The 22,384-nt window shown below is 39.7% G+C and overlaps 1 protein-coding gene across 1 annotated transcript; it reads right to left on the minus strand.

Moving 5' to 3' along the window:
• Positions 1-1,033: 1,033 nt before the first annotated feature.
• gxylt2 (glucoside xylosyltransferase 2) lies at positions 1,034-22,036 on the minus strand. The gene is made up of 7 exons (XM_053315920.1): positions 21,623-22,036; positions 13,469-13,667; positions 12,223-12,354; positions 5,917-6,168; positions 5,457-5,580; positions 3,528-3,700; positions 1,034-2,237 (listed from the first exon to the last, which is right to left on the minus strand). The coding sequence occupies exons 1-7, from the start codon at positions 21,913-21,915 to the stop codon at positions 2,061-2,063; spliced, it is 1,350 nt and encodes a 449-aa protein (XP_053171895.1). The 5' UTR covers positions 21,916-22,036; the 3' UTR covers positions 1,034-2,060.
• Between the last annotated feature and the right edge of the window lie 348 nt (positions 22,037-22,384).

Here is a 22,384-nt window from a genome sequence, read left to right on the forward strand (position 1 = left end):
GAATGTATACTATAAATACTATAAAACAAAACCAGTAAATCAGTGGACTGTTTTTTTATTTAACTAGGAACATTTCACATCCAGAAATCCAAGTACTCCAAGTGATGAGCGAGATCATTTCAACTTCTCATGACTGAATTTAAGTATGAATTATTATTATTGCCTATATTTCCTGCTGTTTTTTATATTATTATTAGTAGTAGTATTATTACTTTTACCCTACGTCCTGTTACCATGTTGAATGTATCATCCAGCTGAAAGTGAATTTTAGTCATGCCTGTTATGTTACCCTTATTTCATTATGATGACGTATTTGAAGTGTTTTGTGTTGTCTATAAATAAAGAGATGGGAGTAAAAAGACAAAGCACTGGAGAGAGCAGCAGAGACATATGGAATCATTTCCAATATAGAAAAGTAAATAAAAATAAGATCAATACCAATACTTCAATTCACTGATTAGAAGCATAATACAAATATCAGTATATATAAACATATATAATATGCATGCAGCACTATCTCACTATTACAATAAGAGGTTTTTTATAGTTGTCAGTAGGTTTGAATTTCAATGATGTATCATTGCCTGTTATAGCCTATGTTATCTGATACTCTCTATTATCTAAACACTTGTGGAGAAATAAGAAAGTATGATTTGTACCATACAGGTGAAAGTACTCTACTTTTATTAATCTAATATTATAGCCATGTGTTCTTGGATTTCTAACAGTTTGTTCTTAAGCTCTGCCTTAATTGTTTGCTAACTTTCTGTTCCCAAGACCCTTGCTATTGGGATTTGGGCAATGAAACATTTTTTAAAGGCCTATATTTGTCCTTACAGTTTCTCCCATTCTTATTTAGTTTTTTATGCTCAAATCTGAAAATATCTTAAAGACTCGACCACTCAATAATTAATATGCACCTCTGAGAAGAATGCATTCATCCATTTTAATTTCTTTTGTGCATTTCCATCCCCATTAATTGCCTATGTATGTACGGTAAATAAGACTCCATACATTGCATTGTTTTATTTATAAAGACATATTGACTGTACACACATTTTTCAGTTTCCAGTTTGATTGATACATATAGACCATCACACCACATTCAAAGTAATGTTGCAAAAACATATCGTCCATGTGTTCTCGACAGACCACACATCATATTAAAAACAAACACACAAGTCTACACCATTCATTTTCTTCAAATAGTAAACATGGCAGACGTGAATATTTATATGGCACATACTCAGCTGTAGTACTTTGAAATGCCAAGCACTTTTGGTTTGGATTCATTCGGATAGTGTAGCATCTAATGTGAACCACCCAGTCCTCTCTGTTGTAATATAATTCTGAAAGTGCATTTTAAATATCTGGTATGTAACATAAAAATCCTTATTTAATACTGTCAGTGGCATTTGGCAACTGCAGAACAGACCAAATACTCTCCTCATTCACACAGGCTTCAATTTCAAGTTATTTACTGGTAAAACATTCACATCATTTTCGAGGAGTGGTTTATGAATCTACTACTTCAAGTAGTAAAACTTTCCAAAGTCAAAAGTTGACTTCTTTTTTTTTTTAAGCTCCCTAAAGGCGGAAAAAGATTAAGTCAAACCATATTTATGAGGAAATATAAAGAAGGCAAATGCTTTTATGCATCGCTCAGTTGACAAAAATCTGCCTCAAGTGTTGCTTTTAGCCTACACTTGAGCTCAAGAGCTGACAAAAAAATAATGCAGTCTTTTCCCCCCCCCACTGTAACATTCTTATTCATTTTATCACCGTACATTAAAAAGGCTGTGCACAATGTAAGACGGCATTAAGGCAAAAACCTATTCTACAGCATCACTGACCAGCACTGTATGCTTCTCTGTATACATAGAATTATTATTACCATAACCCACCAATAGAGCATCATAATGTTCATATTCTAGGTGTTGGGTGTCATGTGTTGAATACACTGCAGTTCGATCTTAGAGATGCTGGTTTGACACATAATCCACAGCGAGGTGGTCCTCGGTTATTCTCAGATAAAACATGGAGTCTGTTTCCTCCTTCTGTTATTTATGTGGTTTTGCGTGTCGGACCACTTTGTCCTCAAACACCTTCTTCATGGTCTTTTCTATCTGCTTGAGGAAGACTTGAGGGATCCGACCACACAGGGTGTTGACCGTGTCCAGGAACTTGGTCTGGATCGGATAGAAGAGGGACTGAAACATGTTGTCCTCGAATGGAAACTGCAAAGACAGAGACATGTGTCAGCTGTGATCCTAAAGCTATTCCAGTTTGATAGGTTTTTTTGTTTTTTTTGTTAATAGAACGTATCAGAGACTAAATGGAATTTATATGTTCTGTAGCAAGGGTAGGGGTGGGGGTGGGCTCTGTATTAATCATAAATTACGACCGGGCGAGTCTTTAAGAGGCTTATCTCAGCGGAGCAGAGAGAACTGACTCTGCTGCTGGAGAAAAAAAACAAATTTCCAAATTTAAAAACTGACCCAGATTGTTTCATGTGAGCAAGAGGAGAGCATTTGTATCACTGAGTAAATACTCATAGCTGCTCTTTTTCTGAGCTGATGGCCTTTAAAGAACATTGTCTCATTCTCACTAAGAGGAAACAATCAGTTTTTCAGCCACTGGAAGGTGTATATATGTATATCTCAATTGACAGAGTGAGCAGTTTGCTAATCTTAATGTGTCTGACTGATATTGAAGGCTGATATTGAGCTTTTTTTTTATCTGACAAAAGTGTATTTACCAAATGTGCCTGTGATGCAGAGTGTATATATATATATATATATATATATATATATATATATATATATATATATATATATATATATATATGTATATATATATATATATATATATATATATATATATATATTATTTCCATAAAGTGTTTAGTCAAGTCAAGTCAAGTCAAGCTTTATTTATAAAGCACATTTAAAAACAACCTCAGTTGAACCAAAGTGCTGCACGGTTATTAAAATACAATGTAATCACACACAATATAATAATAAATAAAAACAATAAAGGAATAGTAAGAGCTCAATTTAAAAATATGAGTGGCTAAAATAAATAAATAACCTGTATATGTTTCAATATTTATACATAATATTCAGCTGCATTCATTGTATCCATATAATATTCACAACTACACTAATAACTTGGCTTTTTTCTCAATAAGCTTCTATCAAATCAAAGCCAGTTGTAAACATAGTTGGGTTTATTGCTCTATTTTGCTAGAGGTGAGTAGCTGGAGACTTCATTAGCTATGAGCATAACGAACTTTAATCTCCAACCGAACTGTCAGTTGTCTAATGGCATTATGGGTAATGTAGGCGCCAAGTTTTGACAAGAAAACTGACTCTGATTTTAATCCTTTTTTAAAACCTCCATCATGAGAGCAATGCTGGATCAGTGCAGAACTCTTTTAAAGTCTAACAAAACACCTTTCAACAGAGGGCGCTATACATCAACGCCATTGTTCAGTAAGACTCTTAACATCCTTCTGGGATACTCACATCACGTATTGCATCATAGACTACTTTGAAGGCCGGCTGCTTGTCATCATGATACACTCCACGATTGCCGTGCAGGATGGAAACACCCTCCTCTTCGGCCCCTTTACAATTACTCCCGTACATGCAGTGATCAGGCCTGTAGTTCCACTGGCAGGGAAAGATGAAGAGACACTCTGGGAAGAAAAACACACACAAAAACCCATCATGGCAAAGATATTACACCGCACATTGTTACTGCGTGTCTTTAAATGTGATGCCAGCAGCTTAGGAGAGTGATAGAAGTGATTTCTTTAGGACACTTTGGAAAATCTTGAGTGAGAGTTTGAACTACATACATGTATATCTCGGCATTACAACAAGGATCTTTGCTGTATCTTTCTTACTGGTTTCCTGTCATCTCTTCACTATTACTATCACTATCTAACAAATGCATACAAGATCATAAAAAAAAGGAATAACAGTGATTTAAGCCAACAAAAGGTTGCATATATGGAATACTCATCTTTCCTGTATGTCTTGTGGTTAATAATAAGTGCTGCTGATGAGGAAACTGCTTAAAATTGTAGCCTGAAGCAGTGGACAGTGATGGCACCACGCAGCCTGACTAATGCTGTTCCCCTATGGATATATCTCAAGAGAACTGCATATATACTGTTCAAAGCACCATAATATTCCATCCAATTCCATGGAAATTGTTTGGAAAAGAGCAGACACTTAAAGCATACCAGGTAGGTAATTGGATGAACCATGTGATGTGTCTCTCACTGCCTAACCTTCCCAGGCAGCTGGATTTGAGGCTCTAGTAAATTCTTTACAGTCTGCCAGTTTGTTTGTTTGTTTTGCTCCTCCCATCTATTGATTTATGTGCACCTAAACAATGGAGGGTTAAAAAAAAAGCTCTGAAAGCAAGGTCACTTATTACACTGCATGATATGCCTGAGAGAAGCAATCAACCTCCAACTGCTCCAGTGCAGCAGCTGAAGGTAATTATACTCCAGCTGCAAGGTGTGAACGTGCACATCTGTATATATGAACATAAAATGTCAGAAGAAACACTAATGCTCATACTGTATGTGTTTGCTCATTTTAAACTCTTACAGATATTTATTGTACATTGAAATGTGCTCAGGATCTATTATGGGAAATACAGTACCAAGCTTAAAAAGTCAAGAATAAACCACAAATATACCGTGTTTACTCAAAAACAACATGAATCAGAATACCAAATCCATCGGATTCCCTTTAAACCCCATCAAATCCTGATCTGAAGGGAGGTCAAAGTTTTTTCCTGATTCCAGAACAAGCAAAAAAACAAGTCTGAACAACGTGGCAAACCATCTTGAGTATCTCTCTTGAGATGGCAGAGAGCTCAGAGCTGCACCGTGTAAAACAAACACTCCACCCGCCTGTGTTTTCAAGCAAATGCCAGCTCTGCCAAAGGCCCTGAGCATTTAATGCCCACATCTGGCCACTGCAGCTGGAGCTCAGTCTGCTGCTGCTGCTGCTGCTGTTGTCTGCCATTGCCTACAGCCCCTGCCTCATGTGTTTACTCATCCACATTCATAATGTTGACTGGGCTAGTGGAAAAAAAGAGGCAATGTATGTGAACATGTTAATAGTGTGAAACCGCTGTGTTAATTGTGTGTATGCAACTATTTCAAGATGCAGTTTTGTATTGTAATGTTTTCTGCAGACCTTCACTACAGTGTTCATTTGTTTTCAGTGTAATCATTAGAGCCAAGGTTTGTTTATGTATATATTCTGTACATGTAAGATTATCAGCCGATATATTGATATCAGAATTTTTTTACTCCCATAATATCAGTATCAGCCCCAAAAATCCAGTATCAGTCGGGCCCTAGTAATAGTAATAGTACATTCTATGCTCACTGTGATCTTATATAAATTTCCCTGTGAAAAGGACTGTACCTGGGTTGTAGTGGAAGATGATGTTGAGGAGGTCCTGGTCCCCCCAGGTGATGTGGTTCTTGTACTTCTGGTAGAGTGGATGCAGTAGATCCTCCCACGACAGACCGCTGGGGATCATGCTGTTCTGAAATATCAACAGCGTTCACTTGCAAAACAGCTCGAGAGAAGCCTTTTACCAAAAACACATCAAAGGAGGAGCACATTTGCATTCCAGCTTCTAGTTGCAATCTGCTGGCAGTATTAAGAGCTCGAGTGTAGCTAAATTGACTTCTGAGGGCAGGAGCCTGTGATGCCAGGGTGGTAATCAGAAAGCTTCAATCACAGCCCACTCACAGCACTCAGGCTGTGACTTTCCTCGCAGAAAAAAAAAAAACTCCTCAGAATGCAAAGGGGGAAATCACAGCTCACTTAAACTGTCTACTGATCAGAGTGAATAGGTATGACTAAGTTCTGGCCTTACTTTGAACATTGTGTGACGGATTCTCGTGAGATTCATCAGCATGACACCGGAGTTGACCCCTGTGACCCCGTAGAAAGGGTGGCGTGCAAAGCGGCTATACCAGCCAATCTTGGGGACCTCGTGCTCTGGGGCCATTGCTGCCAGCTGGGTGCTGTTGAAGGACTTCAGGAGACTCCAGATGTCATCCATGGGCCGCAGGAACAGCACATCAGTGTCCACATACAGCAGGGAGTCCACATCCTTCAGGATGACCTGAGAGCATAATTACAGACAGTATAGCATTTAAGACAACAAACCTCTGTAATATGCAGACATGAAGCTAAAGCGATAAAAATGTTTGACAGTGTTAACCTAATTTCCTAATAAAGTTAGTAGATGGTTCTTCAGTACTTTTCACATTAACATCTCTCTCCTATGCTAGATACTCTTCTTCATTTGCAGAAACATCTTGTTCTCAGACACAGAGTGACTCACATATTAATCAATCTTGCATTGTAAACAACAAAGGTCACATCAACTAAATGTTAAAAGCAGGAAACAAGTGTTATTCAACAATAAACAAGCACTTCATTTCAGTATTTTGACAAGACTGTAAGTTGGACAGGCTGTACATTCACAAAGTGCTAATATTACTATGTAAACATGCTGATTTATAGAGAGGTTCACAATTTTTCAAGTCTGTCTTAAAACAACAGTCTGGTCTCTGTGTGAACAGTGAAAGAGGTTTTCCTGGATGTGGATGTAATCATTCCTCCTGTTCATGCTGACTATTAAAAGATCCTCTACAAATGTGCTTTCAGTGTAAGTGATAGGGGCCAAAATCCACAGTTTTTCCACACAGTCATTTTGTACTACAATGCATTTAAAAGTAGATGTGAAGCTTATATGAGGCTTCAGCAGTCTGAGTTAGTCATATCAAGTGGATATCTGCCACATTAACAGACTCTGTAGCATTAAATTCCTTCTTTGTGTTTCCCTGTTGAGCTGTGGTGGAAGTATAGTAACACAAAGAGGGGCTTTGGCATTAAAAAGACTCTAACGTTGAAAGATATCTACTTGATTTGACTCATTTGAACAGCTGAAGCTTCATATTAGCTTCAGATACATTTTTAAAAACCTTTTTTGCACAGAAGGAGGACAGTGGGTTTTGTCCTCCATCACTTCCATTGTAAGTGCATTATGAAGGGATCTTCTAATGGTAAGTATGAACAGGAAGAATGATTACAGCTGGAAAATGAACAGTAGCCTATCTTGTCAATCTTTTGTTTAAATTATTATTATTTAACTCTCTTTAAGGAAATACCATGTTGATTGGATGATCTACCTGGATTAGTCTCTGTTTAAATTGATTGCAGGAAGGGTGATTTACTACTGGGTGAGCTAGATTGACAAGGGAGAGAGAGAGAGAGAGAGCGGTACACTGCCCTGTCAATTCATAAGCGTGTCTCAACAGAAACAGTCTATGCTTTCAAGGCAATATGGAAACAATCAAGTCAGGTTGGAATTTTAAGCTCTACCTCCTGTCTTGCATGCATTGTTTTCTAGGTTCTTCTAGTCTCAACAGGAAATGCACTGGCAGCTATGACATTAGATAGTGACTGCATCTGCATTCTAAACTGCTGATATACACATTTCACACAGCTAGAAACTGACATGTTAAAACAGCCAACAAAGAACCCTGGGCGAAAGCCTGAATAAAAAACATACGAAAAACACAATGATGTATTTATTAAGAATTCTCATAGACACATTGATTTATTTTTTTCCTGACTTCTATTATTCTTAATAAACCCCATGCCCATCATGCCCATGCCACAGGACATGGCATCCATTAGTGGGATACATTACAAAAAAAAAAAAGATAAAAGCACTGCTGTCGAGGCTTTGCCATTGTTCAGGCTAACATTAATAACATTCCCTAACACACAAACAAGAAATGAAAGAGAGATAAATAATCATATTACTTATTACATCATTACTGTTGTCAACAAGTCTCTATCTGTATTTCGTATCTCACATCTGTCTGTGAGTAGTCGACTGGGTTGGCTTTTGAATATATGAATAATTTCATCATAGTTGAAAGTTGCTGTAAGATCTCAAATGTTAACAGACAGGACGAGTTGAGGTAATTGGTGAGCAAATAGCTCCAACTGGCAGTTTTTACTCTCCAAACGTTGAAAACACACTTTATACATGATGTCATTAGTAGAAAGATCACTGCTTTTAGAGAGAAATGAACATGAGAGAAGACGTCCTCATTGTCCATCACATCAGTTAGACTTTTAAAAGCCCTTTTCCTCACAGCGTGCTAGAGAAACACTGAAAGCTCCAACTCTGTCAGGCTGATGTGGAAAAGCTTTCCTGCATCATTCAGACTTTCTGGCACGTCAGTCGAGTCATTGTGGAACCTGGCACTGAGTTCATTAAGCAGGCAGTCTATTAGTTGGTTTAATATCATTGTCATTGTCACTGACCCTTGTAGATTTTCCCAGTGAGGCAGTAACTACGCTTTCCTCAAATGGACTTGGTGAGCAGGAGGGCAAAGATATAACCCAGCTGTCTCTATTATTATACCCCATAATCTTATTCGTCATTGCCAGCCTCTTCAGGAATTCACTGTTACAGCTGTCACTGGAGCGGATGTCTGTCAGTTACCATTTTCAATCAAATCCACTGTCCTCTGTTACTGAGACATTGATGGACTGTCAGCCTTTGGTTGCATAGTCTGATTTGTTGAACAGTTCTTTTTCGAGTACAAAGAGGAAGATAAATGTCTTTGTTCGCATCCTCTGTAATAACCACTGTGCAATTTGACTCTGTCCTTCCTTATCGGCATTTTCTGACAGTACTTCAAGGATTATTCCTCAATGCTGTCGATCTGGAACTCCATCTTGTATCACATCCTCGCTCCAGTTCCAGCCGTCTCTGATTGGGAGACATCTCTGCTGTTGACTGCCACACATGAAGGTGTGCGAGGAGTTAACGGTGTCGAAAAAAGTTGACGCGTCAGCTGATGTCCGTGCCACAGCTGCCAGGACTAGAATCAGTCTACGAGAGCGACAATGCCTGTAGATTGCATTTTGAAAGGTGCTCTTCAGGATGGCTTACGTCCAGCCATAACAGACGCACCATCAAATCCGAATCCAACACACAAGTTTGGGTCCAATTCAAAAAGTGCCACAACTTCAATTATTTTTTTGGCAATGGTCTTAGCTGTCATTTCCTCTGTATCCAAGAGGCTGATTGCTCTTTCCCTCACAGATCCCATGTACACCTCTTCTAAATGGACAGCTAGTGACTCCTTTTTTTATATGTCCTCACATTTGTCAGCTCTTTTTTTAATGCATCTTGGCAGCAGAGTTGATGCAGCATTTAATAAGCCACTTTGGATATCATGGCTAAGCATTTTTGCATTACTATAGTTTTTTTTTTTTTTCATACCATAACATCCATGCACTGGCTTAATAGGCCTGTCCCAATGTAAAATGGCCTGTTGTGATTGGTCCAGACTTCACACATATAGCACCCTGATAAATGTTGCCTCTAATCTATTTGTAAGGTGCATTTAAATATTAGCTAAGTCATTTAGGATGGCTCAGTTGTACAAGGTCTCCTAGGCCCACCTACAACGCTGCACTTCATGCTCATCATTATTTTAGCCTTTACTCAAAGAGATGTGATTAAACGTCAGTATCCATCGCGTGGGATAAAAGCATTTTCTTGATAAAAGAGGCCAGAAGAGATTCATGAGATTTGTTCAAGTTATGAGGCAGGATATAAATGACAGTGATGATCTGTAGAAGGGCATCTTAGCATTCACTTATCATCTAACACTAACGTTGTGGGCTGCAGCAGTACAAGAAAATGAGAGTTCCACTGTCTGCTAAGAACAATAAGATGAGTTTAAGATGAGATAATTACTTTCAGTATCTACTGATGAATTATACCATCAGTGGATGGCAGAAAAATTATAGGAGCGACTATTGGATGAAGTAATATCAGGGTTTTGCTCCTCACCTACCACAGACATGACTTTCAGAGGTGAGAAACTGCTTTAGACAGCTTTGGTGACTTTCCAGTATACAGTATAAGGACATAGAGCTTTATAGATTACCTCACATTTTAGCACAGGCTGGTACAGTGTCAGTGTCTTCGTACCTGTCACAATATGTCACTTTGGAAATGCAACAGAGAAAGACACAGGTTCAGGCTGTCTTCATGACAGAGCTGCAACACAGCTAACTGGGATGTGATGTGAAGTCGGGGCCAATAAAGACTGAGCCACTTAGAGAAAACTGCTCGAGCTGAGTGGTCGTATTTGTACTCTAGTTGCTCCAAACTGCCAAAAGAAACAGTCACTGCTGCAGTGTGTTTTACTTTTTTGTTGGATTGAGTTGTTGACAGCAGCGAGGAGTGGTGTGTGAGTACTAGTGTGTGTGTGTGTGTGTGTGTTTAGGCACATGGCAAAAGCAGCAACCAACCCCAGCAAGAGCAGAGCAGCGGACCACTGACTGTTTCAACAACCTAATTTTATGTGTGTTTCCACAGTTATGCAGTAATGGGCACTGTGGACCTCTGAGCAGGAGAACACAGATCTCTCTGTCAAAGTAAGTGGCATGGTTACTCTTTTATAAACCACAAAAACCAGACAGGATGTCCACATAATTAGCATCAAACTTTTCTCTTAAAGCCGCTATCCATAATTACCTTAAATTATTCTCAGATGTATATATGTAATATGCGGTGAGTTTCGCAAAACCCACAAAAATAAGGAACCAAATAGCTTAAATGTTCTCAATTAAACTGTTTGGAAAGCGATTAACCAAAATTAGGTTCGTCCGTACCGCCTTTATTCTGCGGCCGGCACAGGAATGTATGCAAGAACATGACATTAAGGTTCAAAACAGTATGGTTGAAAAATCCTGTGGTTTCTGTTCAAAACTGTAACCTACGGGCATTTTTACACTATAATGTTAACTTTTAAGAACCTGTCATGTTGTTACTGTGGTTTAAGTCAGTGAAAGGGTGATGCCTGCTTAAGACACCAGCACAAACAGTCATTTTTATGTGCTGCGATAGGTGAGAACATCCAGGGTGGCAACGTGGATTTTCTTTCATGTTAAACATAATGACTTTTAATGTCAGTATCATGAAATAATGAAGGGGCTCTGCTGTAGTAAGATGACAGAATGGAGCTCAGAGTGACAGAGACTGTCTACAGATGAGCTCAGTGCAGGATGTGTCCTTCAGGACAGATCGGCTGCTGGTCCCCCCCCCGCCCTCCCCCCCCCCCCCCCCCCTCCGCCCGCTCTCTTTCTCTCTCTACACCATACTGTCAAACCAGCCTGCTGCTTAATTCTTTAATAATAAGAAGACAGGGAGTCACAGCTGAAGAATCTGGCAGAGAACAGACTCAGGGATGGAGCTTTTTCTTCTTTAGAAGTAAGGAGAAAATAAAATACAGCTGGCTCTCTCTACTACTTGAAAATAAAAATGGCTCAGTGCTGGAAATGTTTCATGATTCAGAAATACCTACACTACTGCTTGATCAGCAGTATACTCACCAACGCTGTGCACACAATGTACAGTTTACACAACGAAATACATAACTAGAATATATTGAAACACATGTCCTGCGTCATTGTGGTATTGTAAAATGAGCTGTTGCAGCGTCTACCCCCCCGAGAGTACCTGGAACATGGATTTAGTGTCATCACCTCAGCAGTTAGTTTCCCAGAGCTGGCGTAATACAGTGAAAAATATTATTCCCCAGAGGACCCACAATGCGCATACAGGTCTGACCCTAGTCTTGAGTTGACTTCTGCAGCTTGGTGTAAAAGTAGAGCAACTTTCAGATAGAAGACAAACAGACAAACATTCACATCTGGAGACAAAGTAAATTAAGCCGAATGGAAATATATTTAACCAGGTGTTTTCCTAATACAGAGCATACTAAATGTGTATTGATTGGCTTGCAGCAGGAGAAAAACACTTATGGATCTGTCTAACCTGAATATGTTCATTAGATGGTCAGAAAGCAGGCAGAAATCAATAGACAGGCACAGTCTTTTCACTTGATGAAATTACTGGATTCCGTCTCTAGAGACAGCTTATTTGTAAATGCAGCAGAAAAGGTGTGAAATCATCAGCAATTAATTACAAGCCTGCACTGAAATAAAATAAAGGGTAGGAAAATGCTGTTTAAGTAGAAATGAAATGGATTAATGTTTTGTTTTTTTTCTTAACAATGCTTAATGGCATTATGCACGGTGAGGATATGAAGGGAGATAAGTGCGGCAGCCTTACAGGGAGGAAGAGTCTCTGAGCAGCGCAGGGTTTGAAGAGCTTCTTCCACTCGTCAGCGTTCCCTACGGAGAAGGTGATGGGGTAGAGGCTGAACTGGAACTTGGCTAAGATGGAGCGGGGCCACTTGTTCAGCTGGAAAGAAAAGCAACACGTCGTTACTTCACACATCACATTTCACTCGGAGGAAGTGTCTAAAACGGACTGAGTGAGTGAGTAAGAGCCAGGATAAACAATCATTATTCTGAAAGCTAATCGCTCTCTTTCTCTCTCTCTCTCTCTCTCTCTTTTTTCACAGACTTATAAAGCATGAAATGTCTCATAAAGAAGGCTATTTTAAACAATGAAGTCATGTCTCGTGGTGCTGTAAAGTTCTGCATGGGTCGCATGCAGCTGCCAGCTGTTGTTTTATTATAAAGCTATAGTCTAAACAAGTTGAAGGCAGCGTGTTAAAGTGACCTGCGAGGTGCTGAATCCCTCTGTAATCACGGGGTTTAATAGTTTGGCCCTGAGAAAAGTCAGAGCGCCACAAGCAATTGGTGAGATTTATGCTGACGAGGATAAACAGATTGCGGCCAACCTTTCTACCATTTCTCAACATACGCACATCATGTTTCTTTACACTGCGGCTAGACATAAGCTCCTTGCTGTACACACTCAGGCACATGTGCTGTATTACCTAAGCCTCGACTACCACCGCTCCTCGTCTTCTACAAGGGGGATTTTTCGACACATGGGAATGATTCACCGCACGCAGCCCACATGAAGGCAGGAGCGCAGGTTTAGAGGTTTAGATCTAAAGTTGTTCAAGGTGCTTTAGGTGCTGTTTAAGGCCTATTAATTAAAGCGATGTTAATAGACTGTTAGTTATAGTATCAATGGGAAATCAAAAACATGCCAAGAACCTCTGTAAAAGGTGACTTTGAAGTGATACACGGCCTTGGAAGCACAGCGGGGGTGTCTTGGTGATATATTACGCCCCAGTCTTGAGATAAAAGTCCTGAGATAAAAGGGTTATATGTCTGTACTCGAGTGAGCCAGGGAGGCAGAGTTAAAACTACTCTGATGTTGATGTCATCTGTTACACAGCGAGGGGGAATGTTTAGCAGCCGCTGCATTAAATCAGAAGCTTTTAAAAAGAAGATCCAGTGAAGATCAGCATGGAGAAAATACTGATAAGACAAGTTGTTTTTTTTAGCCAAGGTTTCTGTTGAAATGCCACATGTGCATTTACATTTGGGCATCTTACCCTTTCTTCAAACTGCGGGGCCAAAGGGTCCTCGGCAAAAATGTGAAACTTGATCTTCTTGATGCTGAACAAGAGGGCCGATTTGACCAGGGTGAGAGTCTCGTCCAAACGATTCCCACAGGCCACCACGGCCAGGTGCATGACTTCCTCTGCCCTGATGCGTCTGGTCACAGGTCGGCGCACATCACTCCGCGATTTACTAGAAAAAAAGACAAGAGACAGGCTTGAAAAATGCACCACAGTCTACAGGCAATATATTACAATTAGGACAGGGAGATAAAAAATAGACTCTTTAATCAAACACATTTTTCCCCCCTCCTGACAGTGTTTTTGGTTCTAAATGGACCAAGGCCATGTGTGGGGGAGAGGGGGGGGCGGTGTGGATGTGCTGACAATCCCTGATTTCACAAACCTTGCTTCCCTCACTCATCGCTTGTAAATTGGGCTGTGTGTGCAGTGTTTGTGAAGAGCAATTTATCCTCTGCAACAGATGTACTGGACTTTACTGCAGTCAAAACATACATAGAAAATGAGCTGCTGAAAGAATTAATGTTATTTAAAACTTCCACATTGAGTTTGACCAGCATGTCATTTTGAAGTTTGATAGCTACCAGATTATATCAACATGCATAACTATGACCATTTAATACAAAAAAAAGGCAATTATATAGCACTTCAACAGTTTCCCCTATACATGACTCAATTTTACTGACGCTGTGGAGAAGCCTCTTAAAAACATGCACTTGAACACCGTGGGATACTAAAATGCTTCACTGAAAATAAAGATAGTTATTACCCTCTTGAATTATATTCCCCTTAAATTCCCACTTTAAAAATAACAATTTAAATAAACATTTGTTTCACTATGTGGAAACACTGTACTTATCCGCTTCACTGCAGATAACATTCAAACCCAAGACACCATTTTATCATGATTCTATCAAATAAAAAATGTGTTGTGCATCGCTCATACACAGTTCTCTGTAATTCAGCCTTACATATTATAAATGATGTAACAACTGACAATTTCAAGTGGATGAAATGCTTATCATATAGTTGCAGAAACAAAAAGGGAGGAAATAGGGCTGTTGTCTGTTGTGGGTGGGGTTGAAGTCTGAGGACAGAAATAGGATCAACAAGCAAATAAAAAAAGGCAAAATCCATCATTGGTTTGCCTCCTGACTCACTAAAGATGGTCATGGAGGAGTGAGTAAGTGGGAAACTTAGGAGCATCCTGCACAATTAGGACCACCCATTGTATGGTGTTTTTAGTAAGCTGAAGAGAGATTTAATGCCAGACTAATGCTGCCAAGGTGCTCTTCAGAAAGATTTAGAAGGTCCTTTATATCTTGTGCAGTGAGGTTTTTTAATGAACATTGTTGTTGACTGCTGAATGTTGTGGATTGTTTGATTGATGTTGATGTGGTGCCTTGCACTTATCTTGTACTGCCTGAGTCTGTATGTTTCCTTGTTGTATGTTGGTTGTCTTTGTGTGAAGGTGACACTCTATTTTCTCCCTAGGGGATTAATAAAGTACCTCTTATCTTAACAATTTGAGGAAAACATTGTGCTATTGTGATTCTTATTCTTATTTTCTCAAAATGCAATTACAGGTCTGTATTTGTCTATATAGTAGTAAACAAGACAAGCGTGTAAGTATTATCAATTCGATGCTGTTTCCACATAAAAATAATTAAATAAAAATTATGCGGTTTCGTGCTACTAATTGGGTGTTTACCCCAAAACATCTTCAATTTCTAAGTAAATTAGACTATTTTAAACGACCAATTTAGCTCCTATTTTATAAAGGTATTTTTATAAAGCTAGTTTGCTTCACTCAATTTAAAACAGCATTTAAAGTGACATTATATTTACTGGTAAAAGCTAAATAGTTGTTGTCTCTTAAGGATAATTAAGACAAACAGCTGGTCAGTCACATCTGACACTGTTAAGTTTTGATTTGAACCCTGGTACGATACTGTTGACAGTTCTTAAGTGTATCAGCTTGAGTTAACGTTAGCTTGCGTTAACTGACAGACCAGCTGCTATCACCCCAACTCTAGCGTGACACGATTTGGAGATTTTAAAGTAATACGCTGAAAATGTTATGATGTACTTAAAAGTTTAATAGTAGGATACCAACTACAGCTCCCTATCTACCAGCTGTTGGGTCATTTACTGAATACTCAGAAGCTACCAAGCTAGCCACTAGCTAACGTTAAAAGATTGTCATGATACCTTATATTGCTTATCTAATGATACAGAAAATCTTGACACACTGTTGCTCTTTGATAGACAAAAAGAAACAGTCCACTATGTTTTTGCACATCACATAAAATTAATTAGTCATTATTTTTGGTGAAATAAGTGTTTGCACAATAATGCTTTTACCTATTTCAGCTTATGAAGACACTGCTGATAATGTGAGTTACAGCCTAATTGAGATTGCGGCATGTCCCAATTTGAAAATTGGACTCAAATCTCACTTTCGATTTTGAAAAGTAAGCACTCATTTATCCCAAAAGAATAGACACCTAGTAGAATGTTAATGGTTGTATAAATATTTCATAAAGTGAAATGCATCGTATTCTCTAAACATAGATATCATTAGAGCTGCAACAAATGACTATTTTCATCATCAATTAATCTATTATTTTCTTAATTAATCAATTAGTAGTTTGGTCCATAAAATGTCAAAGCCATCAAATATATCACACATCAGTCCACAATCCAAAGATATTCAGTTTACTGCTATAGAGGACTAAAGAAACCCATATAAGAAAATTGACATTTTAGAAGCTGGAATCAAATCATTTTGACTTTTATTCTTTAAGAAATTACTTAAAATGATGAGTTAATGATCTAAATAAGTGGGAATTGTAATAGTTGGCAAATAATTCAGTAATCCACTAATCTTTGCAGCTTGACATATCATGGGCAAATATATCTGTTAAATACAAGCAGTCCCAGAGCACAGCAGCACACGTAGGCTTTCTGTCTCGCCACACTTGTCAACATGTCACTGTTGAGCAGTAATGATGCATCACTTCACAAGCACATCAGCGAACACCGAAATTCATTTTTGGAATTTGAGAATCAAGACAGAAGGAACAAGCCAAGCAGATCACCATATTCATCCTCCTGTCAGATAGACAAGGTGCAGCAAGGTCGAAGATTTTTCTCCGAAAGACATGACATCCGTGCCTTCGAGTACAGTTCAACACTGCCTCCCCGCTCTACCACACACACACTGAACCGCTTCTTCTTTTCTGTAGCTCTGTGAGTTCACACAAGACTTTGTTCTTCCATGCTCAAAAGGCAAGGAGGTCTTTTATCTGATATAAAAATGTGCTCTCTCTGCAGAAGCAGCTCTGCTGCTGAGTTAAAACACACTCATCAATTCAGAGTATCTCCCACTACGATAGGGAAACATTTGTACAATGGGGGAGCCTGAGGCGAAGGCCAACATCATCTGCCTCTCCTCCAATCACACATATAATGCTGAATCGGGCTGATTGTAACATCAGCATAACCTAAACGTTGTCATAGCTGTAGGGAAAGAAGACTGGCACACACCAAAAAAAAAAGAACAGAGAACCTTTTGTTTCAGGGTGCAGCGTTTTATGGGGAGAAGAGTGGAAGGCAAATGGTTTAACGTCTAAAAGACTGCGCAGTACCAGAAAGGCATGGATTTCCTCTGAGCCCGGAGGAAGCAAAGAGTCTACCATGAAACGGATGGGAAGACAGAAGAGTGAAATTTGACAGGTGGGTTGCAGGGCAGTCTCGAAGCGTGACACTTCGTTTTCCGCATGGCTGAGGGACAATGATGAACCGCAGATTAGAAAGAATGAGAAGGTGCTGCGAAATTTATCTGCCACACTTCAAAGGCTGATGCTCTGTCAAGGTTGTTGAACACATATTCCCATACACCCTCCCCCCACCAGAAAATGCAATCCATATCTCCTACACATGTAATTACATTGCACTTAGTCATGCAAAGTAAAAGGATTTCTGTAAGAGAAGAGAAAAAAGACATTGGGAGGACAAAACAAAAAAATAAATTTCTTTGTACCATAAAGAGCAGGCTGCACAAATGATGTTTTGTGTCATGGCAGCGTTCCCCACATCTGGAAGCAGTCAAAAAAGCGCAGAAGAGGTACAAAAGGATTGAATTCATTACTGGCTGCAGAGTGAGCATATAAGAGAAGCCCTTTGCCTACAAAGCGCCACAGCCAATGCTTTCAAATTATGTCGAGAGAGGGAAAAAAGCAGCACCTTTAAAGATAGTGTCAGAGTAAAAGAAAAATGTACACGTACAGAATAAGGATCCAGAGTTACACCAATGAACACCTTTAAGGTATTTAAATAACAGTATAAAAGGACCATTTATTGGACTTGTATCAAACATGTTAATTGGGTTTGAAAGTGGGTAACAAAGCCTTTATAATGACCATCATTCCTCTTTTTTCATGGGGTGGAAACAGTATTAAACTTTTCAAAAACAGGCTAACCATGTCCAACCATTTCAGAATGAAAACAACCAATAGTTGCTCAGACTGATTAAATGGATTCGTGGCTTGCTCTGTATTCGACTGTCGCCAGGAAATGTAGCAAAGTAGAAGAAATTCTGAAAATTCATTCAGAAACAAACATCATTTGTGATTGGCTGTGGCCACGGCCAGCTGACTCTGGCTTTTTATGAGAACCAGATTATCTCTTTCCATTGCAGTCATCTCATGGGATGATTTGTAATCACCAGGATGCCTAGCTGAGTGGACCAAATATGCTACGTGTCAGTCCAACACTTTATTCACCCAAGATGTGCTGACAAAAATGACATAATGTGATAAATGAGCAAATGATAAATTACGTTTATGCCACTCAAATACAACCACACACAAAAGAAATCAAGCCTGTGGTTATTGTGAGCCTGCATACTGGTGTGAACATGTCTCTACTCTCCAGGAAACCAACACCACCCTGATCAACACTTTCTGGCTAACTTACCTACAAATGACATGTGATGCACATTACACACAAAGCAACAGGTCTTAAGTAACAGTAACATGGAGGTGGATCAGATGGAAACTGTGTGCTGACAATATTGAATTTGGGTACATTTAAAAATCAAGTGCTTTCTAACACATGGCTTAAGCCTCAGTTTGTTCCTGGTCTGTTGTGACTGTTCTGTATAAATGCAGTTGTACAGTGATTATTGTACCATGCTAGGAATTTTCTGCACCGTTGAACTCTTGCTCAACACTACAAAAAAAATGACTGAAATTCAAATGAAGTAAAGCATCATGAGCACCAAGAGATGTATGGTCAAAAAACCTTTAAATCAACCAGAGCTGCAACAAATAACAATTATTTAATCTATAAAATACAAGATGGTTATTTTAAAAAAGCCAATAACAATGTCACCAGGTCCAAGGTACGTGGCATCTTCAAATTGCTTGTTTTTCTTTTTTTATGCTGCAGATTAAAACCAAACGTATTAAACTGACAATCGCAGGAAGGCGGCAGATCGTCACATTGTAGTCTCTAAAATCCTGCTCTTTAGAAAAAGTTGGACTCTCTCCAATCCAAGTCTTTCTATCTCTCTAGCTTCTCCTTCCACACCCTACGTGACTCACTCAGCAGTAATTCTAAAAAAGATTTACCCAAGCTAACGGACAGATATAACTGGCCCTGATGAAGCTCACACAGGCACTCTCTCCAAAACACGTCAGGCTACACAGGCAAGCAGGGAGATTTCAAAGCATTCCTATCAGAGAGGGTGCTTATGCGAAATGAAGTTTTTTATAGCTATGCATAACGCCAATATGAAAGACAGTGAGGAATGCTGCTTAACCATATGTGAAGGTCAAGGGATTTGTTTCAACACAAATGATCAACGCCAATCTAATCCTGTAGATACATGCTTTAATACAATGTAACACACAGACTGAGAGATTACCTCAATAATATTCTGTGTCTGAAATATGTACTGAAAGGGATCAAAGAGATAACTAACAAGAAAACATAAGTCATATTAACATAAACTGCTGATAGGTTTGATCCATCAATAAATTGTTTTAAATTGTCTAGAATAAAAGATGATAAATGTCCATCAAAATTTCCATATGAAAGAAAAATTACTTGTCAGATCAACAGACTAAAATCCAAAGATATTAGGGATATAAAACAGAGGAAAGCCACAAATCCTCACATCTGAGGAGCTGGAAGTAGCAACTGCTTGGCATTTATGCTTAATAAATAATTATTAATGGATTATCAAAATTACTGTAGATTAATCTTCTGATGCTCCCTTGACTGATGAATCGTCTAATTGGCGATTAGAGACATTTGTTATGGAATGTTCTATGATAATAATAATGGGATGGTGTCTAGGGGGAGGTGTGGGGATAAGGGGGGGGGGGGGGGGGGGGCAGCTGGAGCTCGTCTCTCTATTTTGGGCCACAGGAAGTAGTGTGATGTGTCAAGAGGAAATGATATGATTAGGAAAAACAGGGATGTTTGTCTATTAAGAACGCAGCACAGGAAATATGTCCGCTCAGATTAACGGATGAGTGTAGTGTAAATCTGTGGAGATAAAAAACATAAGGCCACACACTTATATAATGGTGATAGGTGACTATAGACAACCCTGACACATTTAAGCTAATTATTTATCCCTACATTTATACATATATCCCTGTTATTCCTTAATCCACACTGACACAGCCTATTTTCCCTAAGTAGTGTGTATCTAATGCCTGAAAACTATTGTTCAGATTCCTCTGGCTCTCAAACCGAAGAACCATCCAATTAGCCATTGAAATTAAATTGGGAAAAACTTTTATAGGGGTTTCGGGCAGACGCTCAGTGTTTCCTCTAATCGCAACAGTCAGTCTTGAGCGTTTTCCAAACCTGTTAGTGTTTCTTTACGGCCACCAGTGACCTCTTCCACCCCATCTCCCTTATCAGTGCCGAGCACACATGGAGGAGTGTGGTTTGTGGGAGGACGCAAAAGGTCCTTTTTTTCAATGTAACGCCTTGATGGCTTTTATCTACCCAACAGTGTCCCCAACCTTCAGTCTGGCTTTAGTACAGAATACATATTGGCAAAGCGGGCAAAGCTGGGTATCTCTCCGCAACCACACCATGGATATTACTGCTTCCACTGACGTTCAATCGTGGGGGTGGAGGAAACGAGAGGGATGCGTGAAGGCCGAAATTAGAAAACTGGAAGACATAATAAAAAATGCTTTCATCCTCCAACAGAAATAGCGACTCTGCCTTTTGTCTGCAATCGCCAGGGTGCGACGAGATGGTGACTTAACCAGATCATCTGCCAGCCTGCGGCGTTGTTTCAAGTCTTCTCTTAGAAACCCGATCCAGAGAGGAAAATCACACCTGACAAGCCTCATACTTGATACTCCCACATTAGTTTTTGGCAGACTTTGACAAGAGAACCATCAAACAGGATGGGTTTCCGTTTTACAGTATCCCAACAGTGTCAAACTATTTAACAGGTAACCTAAACCTGTCCTCACTGATTGCAATTTACAGCCTTCAAGGTGACCTGTAGCCCTGCAAAGAATTAGCAGAGGATTAAAGAAGTGGGCCTAAAACAACAAAAGGTCAATAATCTAGATTTAGAGGTCAGGTAATGCTTTATCATTCTGTTCTGTGCTATTGTTTGATGTCCTCTCTGCAAATACTGGCAACCTTTCCATCTAATCACGTTAGTCATGCTCCCTACTCACATTTCAACCAGATATTTGAGCAACCCCCTGATTGCAACACCGTGATTCACCCTATCCAACAACGAGAGACAAATAATGGACATCAAATGCAGCCAAGCAGATGCCCGTTTGCATGCTGAAGTGTCCCTTGACAGATCAGGCTATTGTGAAGCCAGCGTCCTTGAGCACAATGTAGACTGGTTTTTGTTTTTTTTTTGATGGCACGTCTGCTTCAAAGCGTGATTAAAACGCTGACACACTCTTTAACTCCCAAATGATAGGAAAAGGTGAGAATCAGCAGCACCAAGTAGTTAACGATGCTGTTGTTGTGCGCACAGATGGAAACAGGCGTGGAGAGAGAGACAGAGGGGGGAAAAGAGGGCTGCAAAAATCGACAGCGGCGACAGAAACAAACTCCCCTCACCTCTTTGCATTCACGCTAGCCCCTCTATTGATCGGTTTCCCCTCTTTCCGTCTCTTGAGAGGAGGCTCCTCCGGACGCACGGCGACTCCGGCCGGTGGTTTCCTCGCAAACTTTGCTGCAACATTGCGTCCGAGCTCAGAGGACGACGGGGAAGAGTTGCTGTCCTCCTCCTCCTCCTCCTGTATAACTTCTTTCAACAGCGGATCGTCCGCGGTGTTGCCCCCCAAAAAGTACAAAAGTAGGAAAACTCCGAAACACACGGCGATCACAACTACTTTGCAGTGGATCCGCATGGTGAAGAGAGCGACTTGTTGGAAAGGGTGGAAAGGGCAGACGGGACTCCTCTCATGTCTGCGAGTGACGGAGAGCAGCCCGAGTTGACATTTTGTTACCGCTCCCCGCTCGCATTTCTCTGCAGATGATGATGGAGAGCGGAGAGGAGCTCCTCAGCGTCCATGGAGGATTACACGGCGCAGGCGGGGCTTCTCCTGCCTTACCGTAATCATGGGAGTAACGCCGCGCTAGTTTATTGTAATAAAACATGTAAGGGAAAAAATGTGTCTGTGGTAACACAGGTAACTGTATGTATAAAAGTGTGTATTCTCTGTTTTATTGGTGTTATGGCAAAAATTAACCCTTAAACACGCAGGAGTGAAAATGACATGTGAAAAATAATTTGATGTTACTACTTATCTCATTTGCAACTAAGTAAAACAAATTGCACATTTTAAAAAAAACATATTTTGGATTTCATGAGTTGTA

Source organism: Scomber japonicus, chromosome 3 (assembly GCF_027409825.1).
Source record: "Scomber japonicus isolate fScoJap1 chromosome 3, fScoJap1.pri, whole genome shotgun sequence".
NCBI lineage: Eukaryota > Metazoa > Chordata > Actinopteri > Scombriformes > Scombridae > Scomber > Scomber japonicus.